Source organism: Quercus lobata, chromosome 8 (genome assembly GCF_001633185.2).
Source record: "Quercus lobata isolate SW786 chromosome 8, ValleyOak3.0 Primary Assembly, whole genome shotgun sequence".
Taxonomy (NCBI): Eukaryota; Viridiplantae; Streptophyta; class Magnoliopsida; order Fagales; family Fagaceae; genus Quercus; species Quercus lobata.
In genome coordinates, this window is record NC_044911.1 from 30940278 (window position 1) to 30952784 (window position 12507).

Here is a 12507-nt window from a genome sequence, read left to right on the forward strand (position 1 = left end):
CAAAAACATATATTATCATTTATATTAAGAAAATATAGTTGGAAGCCATACCATGACTTCTTCTTGATATGTCTTCGCATCGCATGTTATCATTTTTAAGTTATCGTTCCAGCCGAAACCACTCTTCTTCCTAATAGTTTGAATAGTGGTCCACATGGTCCTCAAAGTCCGCAGCCGATTCTCTATATAAGAGGGGTGGCACTTGACCCCAAATTGAGCAGATATCTCCTTCACTACAAAAGCAAAGGAGCCGGCCTTGAAAGTGTTAGAAGGCTTGTTACCCTTCGCAGCCTCCTCGGCAAGTAGCCTAAGCAGAGTCGTGTGCATGGGAGGCAGCCACCTGAACTGCTTAGTGCTGCCCACCTTCTCTTTTCCCTTCGACATTACTACATACGAAAATTGTATAGTGAGAGTAGCATTTAAAAATGAGAGTAGCATTTAGTAATTACACTCGGAATATGAACAACAAATCAAACACACATACAACCATGCTTATAAATGTGCACAACAGAACGAAACATGCTAACACTGGAAATAACAATGTAATGTTGGAAATAATAATGTAATGTTGAAAATACTTTTTCCTTACACCACTAGAAGTCTATAGAAAATACATTGTCCTTACAGAAAAAAAAAATACAGCACATATTACAATCATAGAAATCTAAATAAAGTACTACTCTCCACTCTTGGTATAATCAGACTACATAACTTAGCATATCTGATCTCTCTTAGCATTCCACACTCTACTATCTTCAATGGAGTCTCGACGTGACTGTGTTTCTTGTTAGGGGCCACTAGACTCTACTTGGTTCATTGCAGGTTCCATAATATGGTCATTTGGTTCAACCCCCATAATGTGATTATGAATCACACAACATGCTAACACTACTTTCACTTGGATTTCAAAAGACCAAAATGGTTCTGCATCTAACACTCGAAAACGTTTCTTCAACACTCCAAACCCTCGCTCAATGGTAGTTCTCAATGAAGAGTGTCGGAGGTTGAACAATTCTTGCTCATTCTCAGGAGGACGATCACTAAACTCTTTCAAGTGATATCGCACGCTCCAATAAGGTGACAAAATTCCATTTTTATTATCATACCTAGCATCACCAAGATAATATTTACCTACATATATTTAAAAATAAAACCAAATCACTACTATGGTTAGGAAAACGCACAATATTTATTAAACTAATAAACCAAAAATGTGAAGTAATCCTATAATACCTTTGGGAATTGAAAATCCCCTTGACCTAGCAAATGCATCATTTAACACACATGAATCATGTGCATTGCTTTCCCATCCAATCAATACATAAGTGAACTTTAAGTCAAAACTAATGGCAGCTAACACATTTTGCGTGGTTTCATCCTTGTGACCACGAAACCTTCCTTGTATTTCAGGTGGCACAGATGCACGAACATGTGTACCATCGATTGCTCCAACACAATCCTAATTTTCGACAGACATAATGGTTTAAAATTACACAAATATTCACAATTTACAAAAATACACAAGTCGCAATATTTACCTTAAAATATGGGTAGAACCTTCTGCTATTCCTTATCTCTAGGGGTGTATCTTCGCTAGGCAATCTTATTAGAGCTCTATATAATTTTAAGACCCCCCCTAAGGACAACCTTGAAGTATCTATGAACAGTCTTAGTCGATTTATGCAACCGACTACCAATTACACGGAACCTCACATTATGACCAATAATGTGACAGAAAATTAGCACTTGCTCCGTAACAGACATGTGAATAGTCGGGCGTACGTGCTCCCTCTCAGTGAGGATGTGACATAAGTGGTGGAAAGCTATAGGATTCATCCTAATTTGATTCACACAATGTCTCTCACTTCCATGCAGAATACTATTTATGTAATGCTCTTTCTCGGCTGCATGATTAACATAAGGCGCTCTAGCTAGTCGTCTACGCCGCAATTTCCTTAACAATGTAACCTCTCAAGAAGGATAGATGCAACTGAAGCAAGAATTGCGGCTTTGGTTTTTTCTTCATCTAAAAAATCACAAACACTGTGGCCTAAGAGGTATGTAAACAAGCATGCTATTGATTACACAGTATATAAAAACATCCACAAACAGAAAACATCCAAACCACATTGATAACGAGTACCAAAATATTTATACACATATATTTCTGTATAATTGTAATATCAACAATGTACACAACATAATACCATCACAATCAATATTTACACCAACAAATCACATTGCATTCTATTTCTGTATAATTGTAACACCAACAAAATTTAAATTCTTAAATCAATAATTAAATAAAAAATGGATAATTAAAAAAAGTAAATAAATAATTATATAAAGTAAATAATTATATAAATAAATAAATAAACAAATATATATATATATATATTAGAACCGAGAGGTGGGTCGGAGGATAGGTTGTTTATGGGTTTGAGGGTGGATTTTGGCTAGATGGGTTTGAGGGGATGTGGATCGGCTTTTGTAAAGGGTGGGTCGGAGGTGTATGGATCGGAGATAAGGTGAGGTGAGGTCGTCGGACTCAAATAGAGGGTGGATCGGAGGTGAGGTTGTCAGACTGAGAAATGAACTCAATTGGAAAAGGAAACTCATCGTGGGTGGATCTTTGGCGCTCGTCAGACTGTGAGTGGAGCTCGAACTAGCGTGAGGGAGAGGATCGACTGCGTTTGGCATGAAGGAGAGGGTGGAGCTCGGTGTGAGGGAGAGTACCAGTGATCTCTCTTCTCTCTCTCTCTCTCTCTCTCTCTCTCTCTCTCTCTATTTGCGTGTCTGAGTCCGAAAATGGTTTGAAGTGAAAATAGAAATGTAAAACAATTTCCGGGTCAAAGCCATAATATTTACGATAAAATGAAATGCTTTTCCGGAAAATTCTATTTTCCACGCGTAACCAAACACACGATAAGGTGTAAAATCATTTCCTGAAATGGTTTTATGCCAAAACAAACGCAGCCTTAATGAAAAAGTTGTTGAAAAGTGAAATTTGTGGGTCCGTGAACATTGCACACTGTGCACTGTTCACAGAAAAAGTCAAACATTTCGGCTAAAAAAAAAAAAAAAAAACTGAAACGTAAAACGTGCGCTTCCCAAATGCACACATAATATCAAATGAAACCTAACTCAAACCAATGAAAAGGTTCCTCCCTAATTAAACCGTTAGACCTTGCTCTTAGATTGTTCTTCCAATTCAATTATATTGAATTTTTCCCCATAAAAAAAAAAATCAATTTTTTTATAACCAATTATATTGAGAAACTAGCAAGTGAATGGAATTTGAATTTTCACCCAAAACCATGTCAAAATTTGTCATGACAATTCACACGACACACAACTCATTAAAATTGATGATTTAGGAGTTACGTACATTTCCATATCAACCCTGCTTAGTGCCACATCCACGGATTTAGGATTGCATACGTTGGCAAAAAGTACATCCTTACTAGCGCCACATTTGCTAGTGAGAATGTCACATTAAAAGGGAAAAAAATCACCTAGAAAGATCATAAACCTTTATGGCGCTACATTGTATCAATTTTGGGGAAAAAAAATCATAAGAAAATATAGTGCCATATGGTCCAATTTAAAGCTATGAATAACAAAAGGGACCAAAAGATTTTTTTTTTTCTTTGGGGAAGGGACCTAAAGGATATCTATTATTTAATCCAATTGAAATTAGAGTAATACTAATAATACCTTACTAGCCTCATCACACGCGCTTAGTACGTGCGTTGAGGTTTTTTATTTTTTATTTTTTGGGTTAACATGTTTTACTCATGGTAGTTTTATTTTATTTTTATTTTAAGAAGAAGTTGCATTAGTACTTGACTACTAATGTGAGAGAGGAATGTGAAAGTGAGAAAAAAACAGTTTAGTAATAAAAAAAAAATGGTACGTTTGTGGGGAAAAAAAAACAATGTTTGGTTCAAATTTGAACCAATAACAATTAACCACCTATAATTTGTTGTAAAAATGTTGTGGACGTAGCACATCTCTTTTTCAAAAAGAAGAAGATGTATTAATACTTGATAACTAATGTGAGAGAAAAATGTGGAGGTGGGAGAAAAAATTGTTTTTTTTTTTTTTTTAATTAGCTAAAAATTAGGAATTTTTAAAATTACTAATTTTATATGTATAACCCTATGATTTAAGCCTTAGAAGCAGAAGAATTTGAAGATATTTTAGACATCAAAATTAAGAGGCTGTTTGGATGAGTGATTTCCACCACTTATAACTCTGTTTCCATAACTCATAACTCAAAAATGGTGGAACCTATAACTGAGAAGTCTGTTTGGCACCACATAACTCTGTTTTCAGTTTTTTGTTTCCATCACTCAATTCTCTGATTTTTGAGTTATGAGTTATGAAAACTGAAAACACATTTGAACTGTTTTCAGTTTCCATAACTCTGTTTTCAATAACACTTTTGTAATTAAACACATATGGAGGGACCCACTGTCAGGGTCAGCCACAACTTTTGACCCTTTTTTTTTTCTTCTTCTTTCACTGGTCTCTGTTGGCTGGGTTCATTTTTTTTTTTTTTTTTGGTTCTTCATCACCTTTAATTTTCGGTCTTCAGTTCTTTTTTTTTTTTTCTTCTTCTTCTTCTTCTTTCACTGGGTTCAGGATTTTGGGTTTTTTTTTTTTTTTTTTTTTTTTTTTTTTTTTTTTTTTCACTAGATTCGGTGAGTTTGGTTTTTTTTTTTTTTTTTTTTACTGGGTTCAATGAGTTTGGGTACTGGAGGAAAAAAAAAGCTGCACCAAGTGACAGGTATGGAGCCCACAAATAGTGTGAATAATATTGAGTAATGACAAATGAGTGATAGTGCCAAATAGGTAGGGTATATTAACGAGTGATGAGTGATAAGTGACGAGTAATGAGTGATAAGTGACGAGTAATGAGTGACGAAAATTGAGTGATAAAAAAAAGCATCCAAACAAGTCCGGAGTATTCAAACAAGAAATCCCTCTTAAATAGTATAGATAAAAATGTAAATTTAAATCCTTGCACCAACACCAATTGGCGGGAGGTCATAATTATGTTATTTTAGGTGGGATATTTAAAAAATCCCGTATCTTGCAAGAAATCATTTATCTCTTGAGAGTTTTTTATTTAATTTTTTTTATTTTATTATTCTTACCGTTTAGCCATCTGAACAGGAGAAATTCCATGCCCAAGTTAGTCCTTGCTGAAGTGACTGGATTGAAAGAATGTGTGGTCTATTGAATTTGAGGCCATGCCATGAATTAAAAATCCTAGAGGAGAAGAAAAACTGCTAGGGATTAGACTGACTTGTTCTTAACTTTATGATGCTTTAGAGCATCTCCAATGGTGTAAAATACTCTCTATAATAGAGAGTGAGAGCAAAAAAAGGGGCTTCAACAGCCTCTCTATACATCAATTTTTTTTTTTGCTAATGAACAGTAGCTCATTAGGCCTGATGAGCTACTGTTCATTCTTCAAATCTTTTTTTTCTATTATAATAATTGGGTGTTGAATAAAAAAATGTTGGAAGATGTGTAGTTATTAAAAAAATAATAAATAATGAATGAAGAAATAATATTTAAATGAGATAGAGAGTCTGTTGGAAAGTGTATTTGAAAAAGTGGGTAGATAAAGGTAAAAGTCACTGTTTATTCCCCAAATAATACAAAATTTTGCTGATTCTACTGTAGATGCTCTTAGGCGTTAGCAAAAGGTTCTTGGGAGTAGCATCACTGCTAGTGCTGGAGGACATCAGGTTGTGAAGAACAAGAACAAAACCGGGATCCAAAAAAAAAAAACTTCCATTCACTAAATATTTAAACAAGTGAATGATACCAAAAAAAGAAAAGAAAAAATCATCGAAATTTGCTTACATGCAGTCTAGAGACTGCAACATGGAGGATTGCCAGCTGAAAATCTTCATCACAAAATACCAGTGTTCTGTGAAGCAAAACCATCTCTGCAGTTGAGCATAACACTTATCTTTTGGATCAGAATGTATGTGGTCACGTGTCTCTGGCCTGGATATTGGGATTCAGTGACATTTCTATTTCCTCAAGAGAGCGCCCTTTAGTTTCAACTATGAAGTAATTGACAAATATTGCTGCCACCAAGGAAACTCCGCCAAAGCTAGCATAAACTGGAGAAACTCCAAATTTCTCAACTAAGTCAAGGAAAAAAAGCCCCACCAAGAAATTGCAAACCTGAATAATTATAATGACATCAGACATGATAAAATCACTCAAACTTTAAGGTGATTTCAGTAGCAGCATCATGATGCAGATAAAGTAAAATACAAAAATGAACCTAGCAACATTTTAAAACACAAGTAGCATGAATCAAAAATTATAACTGCTGAAGAAGTGTTGGATTAGGATCTGGGAAAATCCTTCTAGAAAGAAAAATCATGGACAACAATTATTGTAATACCTACCCAATGAGCTGTGAAACTGAATCCCATTATCTTTCCACGCATCCTGGTGCTGCTGAGCTCTGGTATAATGAGACCTGTTACTGGGCCAGCTCCAGTTGCAAAGGTAAAAATGTACCTTGAAGAATGTGCAAAGGCAAATAGCATCAATGTATTCCATTATAGTGCATAGTACTTTTTAGATGAGACAAAACATTCAGTTACTTCTCCATTTTGACCTAAGTAGTCTATGAAGGTATACAACTATACATCATCCTACATTTTCCAAGAAGGATACCATGATTCATTTGTGGCCATGCTCATTGAAACCCGCCTTTTTCTTCCCCTTCCAAGCAAAGCTGAAAATGCTTAGTGGAAGGAAGAAGAGAAAAGTTAATTTGAGATGAAGCATTACTAGGAATCCCCTCTTAGAGGCATAAGAAGTTCCTAGAGAAATTGTTTGTGGCTTCAGGGTTTTGCAAAATTGTGCAAAAAAGCATGTCTTAAGTGATAGTTGATTGTTTCTAATGACTGGTATCAGTTTTAACAGTATTTTGAAGGTTGTCTTTTCAATGGCTACCTTTCAATGATGCATTCTCATTGGTGTCTCTTTATTGTCTATTTATATGATTCATATAAAAAAACACATACACAAGGAAATTCTGGAATTCTCCAGAATTTTTAAATTTCAAGATTTGCTGTATCCTAGAGACAATTTGCTAGGAATCTGATAGCAAACTCTCTTTTGAGTGGGGCAACTATTGTCTTAAAAACAGTAGTTTTACGCGCCCAAAGCCTTTTTCTTTTGTTGTTGTTGTTCTCGCCCCATTTCCCAAACATAAGTTAATTTTTGCTAAGTGAGCAAATACTTACAGTACAGTTCCTAGTATTGATAAGTTGTGACTGAGTTGTTCATCTAAAGGAAAACTGATTGCGTAGACTACAAGAAACATCGAAACTGCCTGCATGTAAACAATGAATTTGAAAAAAAGTATATTAATCCATATGGAAGAAAAAAAAAAAACATTGAGGAAAATTGATGATTTTGATATAACTAAGGATAACAACATGGACGTCTGCGTATGCAATTTCCAGACCTCAACAAAACAAAGAACCTTTCTCATCTCTCAAAGATGTAAAATAACCTTCTCTCTCTCTCTCTCTCTCTCTCACACACACACACACACACGCACTTGTGCACGTGTGTGTACAATGATATTGATTTTTTATTTGCCCCAACATTAGCTTAATTTCTTTTATAAGCATTTTAAACACTTACCATTCCTAAGTAGCTTCCTATCAAGAGCTTTTTTCTTCCTTGCTTATCCATTAAATACAAAGCACAAAGTGCACCTAGAGATGACAACCAATTGAAAAAGAATGAGAAGTTGTTCTACTTAGAAACTTATTCTAATGCAGAAATATATTGATGCAGATTAGATCTCAAACCTGTAAGGTTGGTAAGTCCAACAACCAAGCTTGCTAAAGCACCACTTGTAACTCCAACATTTTGAAAGGTCAATGATGAAAAATAAAGAACCCCATTTATACCAGCAAACTGTTGAAGTACAAAAAGGGTGCCTCCAAGGAATGCAACTGCAACCATAAAAGAAGATCAGTGTCTGTAAATGAGGATTCATTTAGCACATAAAGTGTGTAATGCTTGGAAAAAGTACCAGTTTAAAATAAGAAATGCCTCTATACCAAGCTAGACTGTATCCCAACTACTTAAACATTATATTTTCACGACTTCACCCTTTATTTTAAACAAAAAAAGAGGGCCAATTTTATGCTTAACATTAAAATTCCTTTATGTCCAAAAACCACCTTTGTACAACCTCTAGAGTGTGGCTCTTCTAGGAGTTCAAGCCATCTGCTGTTCAAATCACTTCCATCATTCTTGCTGACTGTCTGAAATTCTTCAATTGCCTTTTCAACTTCAGATGCTCCCCAAAGGTTATTGACAACTGCTTTAGCATCATCCAATCTCCCAGCCTTCACAAACAACAAGAGACAGTGTTGAGAAAAGCACACTGAGAAATAACAAAAGATCAGGAATAATTTAATGACAGAGTCCTACTTTACAAAGCCAGCGGGGGCTGTCTACAGCAAACTGCATGCCAATTGTAATGATAAATCCAGGGATACTTGCAATGTAGAGTATTGTCCTCCACCTGAAAGACATAATTTGTTAAAGTTTATCCAACAGTTCCATGAAGATAAAATATTTATGCTTTAAAGAGTCAGAGTCTTCCAGCTCTTCAATAGACATCATTATTACTTTCAGCTTAAATTTACATTCATATCCAAACCAATGTATAGTAAGGAAACTCCTGAATAACAGGGAAAGAAATAATAACTGCATAAAACAACATTCACCTACATGATAAACTGATAAACATAAGACTGGCATATGGATTCATATTTATATGTACAAGGTCTGACAAATCCTAGCAATTCCTGACCTACTTTCCCAAAGCCCCTGTTTTATCCTTTAAATAAGCTCAACTTTTAGATGACATGATATTTTGTTTACTCAGTCAGAAAAAAATGCTTACATATGCAGGTAAGAGAAAACAAGTGGCATATGAAATTCCCAAAAACAAAATGGATGAGAACCTTACCAATGTGGATCATTGTCAGAGGGAATTCCCACACAAAGTGACGTAATAATGCCAAGACAGGAGCCGATCTGACTCAAGGTTCCCAGTGATCCTCTATATTTCGTTGGGGAAACCTACAACAAAATACAGTCAAAAGAAAAGGCAGTGAAAGGAATAAATATGCATGGTATTTGGAATTCCTTGACTCCACAACTATCATATACATGGCAAGTACAGAAATAAGCTCAAAATTCATGTGTAAACCTTATAAAGATTAAAATTAAACCTTCTGAACAACCCTTCAAAATGGTTGGTTCAAAAGGCATGGTCAACACACATGATACAGAAACCCCGGAGCTCACTTTTCCAGTATTTTGGTGAGTTCCAGTCACTTTCTCTGTCTTTCCAACCATGTCCTTATGGTCAGTTTCCCAATAATGAGCAAGAGTATATAGAGAGAAAAATCTGAAATTCCTAAGCTCCCTTCACCAATGGTCTCATTTTAAATGGCCACCCATTATAACTAGCATAAAGATCAACAGTCACTTGAAGCTCAGTGTTTGAAAGAAATGAACATTGTAAATACAGCAAAATGGATGCCAACAATACCTCAGATATATAAATCGGAACAAGAACCGTATTCACACCTATACCAAGGCCAACAAGAAATCTTCCCAAAAGTACTTCATCCAAGGAGTGAGCTTGTGCACTGTTACAAATGCAAAGGGGCATAGTTAAAAATACTTATCGAAACACATAAAATCCAAGATCAAAGGAGCTATCATTGGTGGACAGAAAGCAAGTGCTGTGCATCAACAAGTATTCAATGTTGAACATGGACCATTCCATTTCTATTAAATTTAAACATGGAAACAAAGCATATGTGTACCTTTTTCTACGTGCTTTATCAAACCTAAATGTTCATGCATGTTTTTGTTTGAATCTATGTTGAAGAACAAAATAGTTTCAGTTGATTGTTACGTCAGCCCAAATATTCAAAAAAAATTGGGAAAAGAAGTCAAATGCACAGCGCACTTGGGTGTAATAGTATAAAGTTATACATTGTACAATATGAATGCAATGAATGTCATCCTCCATAATTGAAGAGCAAATATATTTTGCAACATTTGTAATGGAAGCTTGGTGTTGACAGATGATGAACCACATAAAAGTACAACTGATATGGTGTATTCATCTGGATACTTTTTGAGAAAAGGAGATAACAAGAGAAACAGCAGGTTGAAAAGAATATAATTGGCATGAAGAGGTTAACAAAGACTAAGATAAACAATATTACATCCCAAAAAAATTTATGTTTCATGGGCAATGATGTTAAGTATCAGACCCTATGGGCCATTTATAGAACATTTCTAATGGCATACGGTCATTGATCAGGAGCATGTGTTCAAAATTGAACGCATAAAAGTCCACTACAAAAATTGACCAGTATGCATTATGCTCCAAGAAAAAATCAACTTCTCATACTAAAATCAGTGTAGCCAAAAGGCAACCCAGGCACTTGCCTAGGCACTCGGGCAAGGCAAGGCATCACTAAGGTGCCTTTGAAGCTAAGGGCACACCACTTTTAGAGCTTAGGCGATTGCTCAAGCACCTTAAACAGGCTATAAGGTGCCTGAGGCGAGAGCATCAATGAAATTCAGCCAAGAAGGGGGAAAATACAGTTTTGTAAATTGGCAAAAAAGGTAGTTCTATACTTAAATTCAAGTTACTGGGTGTCTCTTTCTCTTGTTTCCCTTTTTTTTCTCTCACCTTTCTTTCTTTCCACACCAATTTAGATTTTTTCTTTCTTTCTTTGAAATGCAACCATATAATATTTTATCTTTGATATTTTTTTCTCTTTTGTTTTTTGATATTTTTTTCTCTTTTGTTTTTTGAAATTTTTTCATATTAGATTGTTGTAAAGTCTATTCATAGATTAATCAGTAGAGCCTCCTACCAGTTAGAAAAATTCAAATTGTGCCTAATGAGTATTAGATACATATGATTTGAGTTCATCATATAGAGTTTGGCACCTTGCTTCACTTGGGTGAGCGCCTTTTTGATACCTCATGCCTCATGTGATACAAAGACTTGGCACCTTAAGTTTGCCATTTGCCTTTGACTACACTGTTTCAGATATAGCTTTATCTAGCAAACTAATTCCGCTAGTGATGTTCTACTTGAGATACTAAACAAGTATTACCTTAATATAGCGCCAAGAATCAAGGGTATTGTGACAATTTGGAACGTACGCCGACAACCAAGTCTATCAACCAATGAGCCAGAGCTTATGCTTCCAACAAATGCACCAACAATAAAAATGCTAACCACAAGTCCCTCGAGTATTGAATTTCCTTCAAAACCAAGTTCTCGTGCAATAGAAACAATAGGACCATTCAGTACTCTGCAAGAATAGTTTTATAAACTATAAGAGCAACCCAAATAATCAAAATAGTCAATCACTCATTTTTTGAAATGAACCATCAAACTTTTTGCATCAATTGAAAACCCAAAACGTTACAAAGTGCAAACATTCAATCTAAGTCGCTTGAACCCAACTATATATCCAAATCTTAAGCAGCTTAGTTAATATTGCCAAAGTTGAGTATTTCATTATCTCACCAAGACAAATTCAGACACATTACAAAGAAAATAATAATAAAATTTTCATGTTAGTCCATTTCACAGTCACAACTCACAAGGGTAATATGTCATTTACCAAATAGTAATAAGATAGAGAGAAAGAAAGACTGACCCAATATGATACCCAAATAGAAAATTGGACAGAGAAGCAATCAAGACGTGAGGAAAAGCAGGTAGCCATCCATAATCAGCAACTTCATCACCATTCTTTGCGCTCACAGTGAAGTTTTCACTCTCTGCAACAATATCAAATACTAATATTTAACACAAAAATGATTATTTTTATAATTCATAATTCGTAAAAATTGAGAGTGGATGACCTGGCTTCCGAGTTTCTAACTTAGTGAGCTGCTGCTTCTTTGCCGCCAAAGCTTTGAACTTAACAAGCCTAAGAAAACGAAACGTTTTCGGTTTCGGAAAAGAAACGAGGAGATTCAGGTTTCGGGGACTGGTTAGGGTTGCCGGAACCGGACGAACCAGTTCGTAATGAACGGTATTTACCCACATCGGAACAGAGAGAGAGAGTCTGTCGCGTGCAAGTGTGTGTTTTTTTTTCAGGGGAGTTGGAAATGTTCATTAGTATCCACGTGGGAGGGACTCGTGTGGTCCACGTCGTAAGGTGGGGTTGTTTACTTTACTTTATGGCCGTTGGATGTATTTGCAGATGAAGTGTTCCAATTTCACATGGCTAGAATTTATAAAAAAAAAAAAAAAATTCACATTCGCTAGAAAGAAGGATTCAGATGGATTTCCACTCTACTAAATAGATTTTGATGGTGAGTCAAAAATTGGGTTATTTCCAGTTCATCCATAATGTCATCTAAGTTCAGGAAGGTTGTCCCAAT

At 35.4% G+C, this 12507-nt stretch overlaps 1 protein-coding gene across 1 annotated transcript; it reads right to left on the bottom strand.

The window, feature by feature from the left end:
• Window positions 1-5628: 5628 nt before the first annotated feature.
• On the bottom strand, window positions 5629-12216 carry LOC115957758 (probable plastidic glucose transporter 1). The gene is made up of 12 exons (XM_031076080.1): window positions 11983-12216; window positions 11775-11898; window positions 11223-11423; window positions 9629-9728; window positions 9041-9153; window positions 8497-8590; window positions 8255-8411; window positions 7866-8012; window positions 7696-7769; window positions 7290-7378; window positions 6441-6555; window positions 5629-6210 (listed from the first exon to the last, which is right to left on the bottom strand). The coding sequence occupies exons 1-12, from the start codon at window positions 12167-12169 to the stop codon at window positions 6013-6015; spliced, it is 1599 nt and encodes a 532-aa protein (XP_030931940.1). The 5' UTR covers window positions 12170-12216; the 3' UTR covers window positions 5629-6012.
• Between the last annotated feature and the right edge of the window lie 291 nt (window positions 12217-12507).

Excerpts from the sequence above, each read along its gene's own strand:
- LOC115957758 (XM_031076080.1), bottom strand. The coding sequence starts at position 12,169 with ATGTGGGTAAATACCGTTCATTACGAACTGGTTCGTCCGGTTCCGGCA. Across the intron at positions 8,591-9,040 it reads TCTGACAATGATCCACATTG|GTGGAGGACAATACTCTACA; the intron begins GTAAGGTTCTCA and ends TATGTCTTTCAG. Across the intron at positions 6,211-6,440 it reads TCAGTTTCACAGCTCATTGG|GTTTGCAATTTCTTGGTGGG; the intron begins GTAGGTATTACA and ends ATAATTATTCAG.